The following is a 2,919-nucleotide window of genomic DNA, read 5'->3' on the forward strand; positions in this document are numbered from 1 at the left end:
AGCTTTAATGTCGAGTCGCGAACTTTCGAAGACAGATGACACGTCCGAGATGCTCTCCACTTCTTGGCGAGCCATCGACCGCACGAAATCGTGATCTTTCTCTTCTTCCGGGTCCTCTCGAGTCGTTTCAACCGTTTGTTGAATTTGTTTCTCCTCCTCCGACGCTGAAGAAGTCAAGCGGTTGGATTCTGTACTCGACGAGATACTCTCAGCAACAGTGGAAGTCGACGGAGAGACCTGAGCTTCCGCTTTCTCAGTTGCCACAGGCGTGAGAGCGCTCTTCCGCTTTTCATCAACAGAGGAAGCTCGCAACTTCGCCTTCAACTGGTCGCGCTTCGCCCAGAACGCTTTGCTTGCTTTAGCTTCTTCGAGTCGCTTCTGGGCCGACAACTTGGCAGCAGCGCGAAGCTTCTGAGCCTCACGTTGGACACTCTCATCGAACTCTCGTTTTCTCCGCTGCTCATCTGTTTCTTTTGTCGGTACAACAGGAGCAGGAGGATCCTCAGGTGTAGTGGCAGTCGATGTAGGAGCCACAGGAGTGCTGACAGTTGACGGCTTCGAAGCAGCTTCTGGTAATGAGTCAGGTCTCTTCTTCTGGTCATCTTCTCGTGGAGTGTGCGCATCAGTTGCTTCCGCTGGCACTGGGGGCTTCTCTGGACTGGGATCTGACTGGGTGGAGTCCGTCTGAGAGCTCTCCACAATGATATCCACCTGGTTACTTGGCGCAAAGCTGACTTTCCGGTCACTCCGAGAGCTCGGCGCTAGAGACGATGCCTTCCGTAGTATAGACTTCCTCTTCCACGTTAACGGACTCGTAAGTTCTGCCTTCCTGCTGACCTGCATCGACTGTCTTGTCCATTTTGTTGCATCCTGAGTATTCAACTCTTCTGCGCTCTTAGCAATAGCACGCTCCACGTCGTGTCTTGAGGTGTTGTCATTTACCTCTGTAGAATCCTTCGCAACCGCTGGATCTGCAGCGTCGAACGCCGCTGATGACGTTTTTCCGTGCTGTGAAGAGCGACCAGTTGCTGCGTCTGTATCGCTAGTATCCTGCTGTGATCTGAGACGTATTTCGTTGTCTTTTTCGGTGTTTTCTTCCGCTCTGTGTCCAACCTCTTCCTTCTCGTCTGCTGAAGGTTTCGGCGACGTTGATTGACTCCGTGGTGACCTGTTGGAGCCAATGCTCTCTCGTACAATTTCGTCCTCTTCATCGTCATAGATCACAATCACCTCGTGCTCTTTGACGCCTTCCTCCTGGTCCTCTGGTACCTGTTTCAAGAGCTTTTCGTCCTCCTTCTGCTCTTCTTGCAGCGCGTCCAGCAGACGGTCGAACAGCACAGCCTTCAGTCCACTAGTTCTCAGTCCTCTCTTCTTCAGTTCCGACCGCAACTCCGTCACCTTGAGCTTCCCTGGGTCTTGCAGTAAAGCCTCAGACGGACGTCCTCTCCTTCTCGTCTTCTTCGGTTCCCCAGTCACGTCCGCACTCTGGGTCCTCGGACGCAGTCGCATCGACAGTCTCGTACTCATTCGCTCCTGTTTCGGTTCATCCGCAGGCGGCGCCGCGTCTTCCCGCTGCGGCTCGATCTTCTGCTTCTTCTTGACCGGTTCCGCGGCTTCTGGGGCGCTACAAAGCAAAATTACAGCGGAAAACCACGCACGCATTAATATATAAGTCTCAAGTACTGTAATGTTCCCTAATATCGGCCATGGAGCCCTGGTTTACCTGGGATAAGGCAGTGGAGCTGACGGCTTGGACTCGAAATGCGCCTTGATATCCAGCGAACGAGAGATCTGCATCAGCTCAGCTTGCAGCCACGACACATTAAGTACATGTTGCTCCTCCAGCGCCGACCAGTTTTCGCGCGCCAGGCTCTGCAGATGCCTGCGCACCCGCAACACGGCGTCGCCCATGCTTTAGTTTCTATTGCCCTTTTCGCGGTTTTGAATTTTGAACCGGGATCAGCAACTTTATTTTCAAGTTGCAAAAATGATGCGCTGAAGTTACAGCAACTTGTAAACTTCAAAACGGTCAAACATGAAAATTCACATTAGAACAAAGTTGCGCGACTTAAGTTACAGCAACTTGTAAACTTCAAAACGGTCAAACATGAAAATTCACATTAGAACAAAGTTGCGCGACTTAAGTTACAGCAACTTGTAAAACTGCGATAATTGTCGTCAAAAATGAAAATTCACATTAGCTGGCCGTCCTGCTCGCTATAATGCACTGCCCCACCCGCTTGCTGCGATAACTCGTCGTCGCAGCCTTCCTGCCCCGTCCTGCTACTGTCTATTTACTAATAGTAGTGTCTATACTGGCACCTCGGGTGTCCTGTTCTCGCTTCGTCCACCATCGGCAATCGGTCTTGACAGACATGAAGATGATACTACACCGACCGACAGACGACGTCGATCCTCTCGTCTTGCACTCCAGTAGAAGCTACAGAATGGAACACGAGCTCTTCTTTTGCTTGGGCACTTTCTTCCGACGCACCTCGCGCACAAACGTCTCGAATACCGCCGTCACGTTGGCACCTGTCAGCGCACTCGTCTCTATGTAGCGCGCGTTGTACGAGTGTGCTATCCGTCGGCCTTCCTCCGTGCTCACTTGGCACTTGCTCGGGTCACGATCCACCACGTCCTTCTTGTTGGCCACAAGGATAATAGGAGGCAGAGGACGGCGACTCTCGTTGATCTGGAGGTGCAGATCAAAAAATGGTTGCAATTCCTACAAAAATGACGGGCGTCAGTAAAATATCGACTCATATTTACCGACAAGAAGTCGCAATGGGGTATACGTACATGAAGCGAGATTCGCGAGTCCATACTATACACAAAAACATAGCCATCCTTGTCCATCATCCACTGCCCTCGCAGCGACTCGAAGTCCTGTAAAACGCTGATGAGCCAACGATAAAA

The 2,919-nt window shown here is 51.5% G+C and overlaps 2 protein-coding genes across 2 annotated transcripts; both read right to left on the reverse strand.

Annotated features, from left to right (window-relative positions):
• Positions 1 to 4: 4 nt before the first annotated feature.
• Positions 5 to 1,911, reverse strand: PPTG_18792 (hypothetical protein; the record flags this gene model as incomplete). Its single annotated transcript, XM_008917186.1, has 3 exons — positions 5 to 22; positions 85 to 1,624; positions 1,724 to 1,911. 3 exons carry the CDS (start codon positions 1,909 to 1,911, stop codon positions 5 to 7), a joined length of 1,746 nt encoding a protein of 581 aa, XP_008915434.1.
• A 529-nt stretch (positions 1,912 to 2,440) lies between these two features.
• On the reverse strand, positions 2,441 to 2,862 carry PPTG_18793 (hypothetical protein; the record flags this gene model as incomplete). The annotated part of the gene is made up of 2 exons (XM_008917187.1): positions 2,441 to 2,728; positions 2,803 to 2,862. 2 exons carry the CDS (start codon positions 2,860 to 2,862, stop codon positions 2,441 to 2,443), a joined length of 348 nt encoding a protein of 115 aa, XP_008915435.1.
• Between the last annotated feature and the right edge of the window lie 57 nt (positions 2,863 to 2,919).

Source organism: Phytophthora parasitica (assembly GCF_000247585.1).
Source record: "Phytophthora parasitica INRA-310 unplaced genomic scaffold supercont2.95, whole genome shotgun sequence".
Classification (NCBI taxonomy): Eukaryota; Oomycota; class Peronosporomycetes; order Peronosporales; family Peronosporaceae; genus Phytophthora; species Phytophthora nicotianae.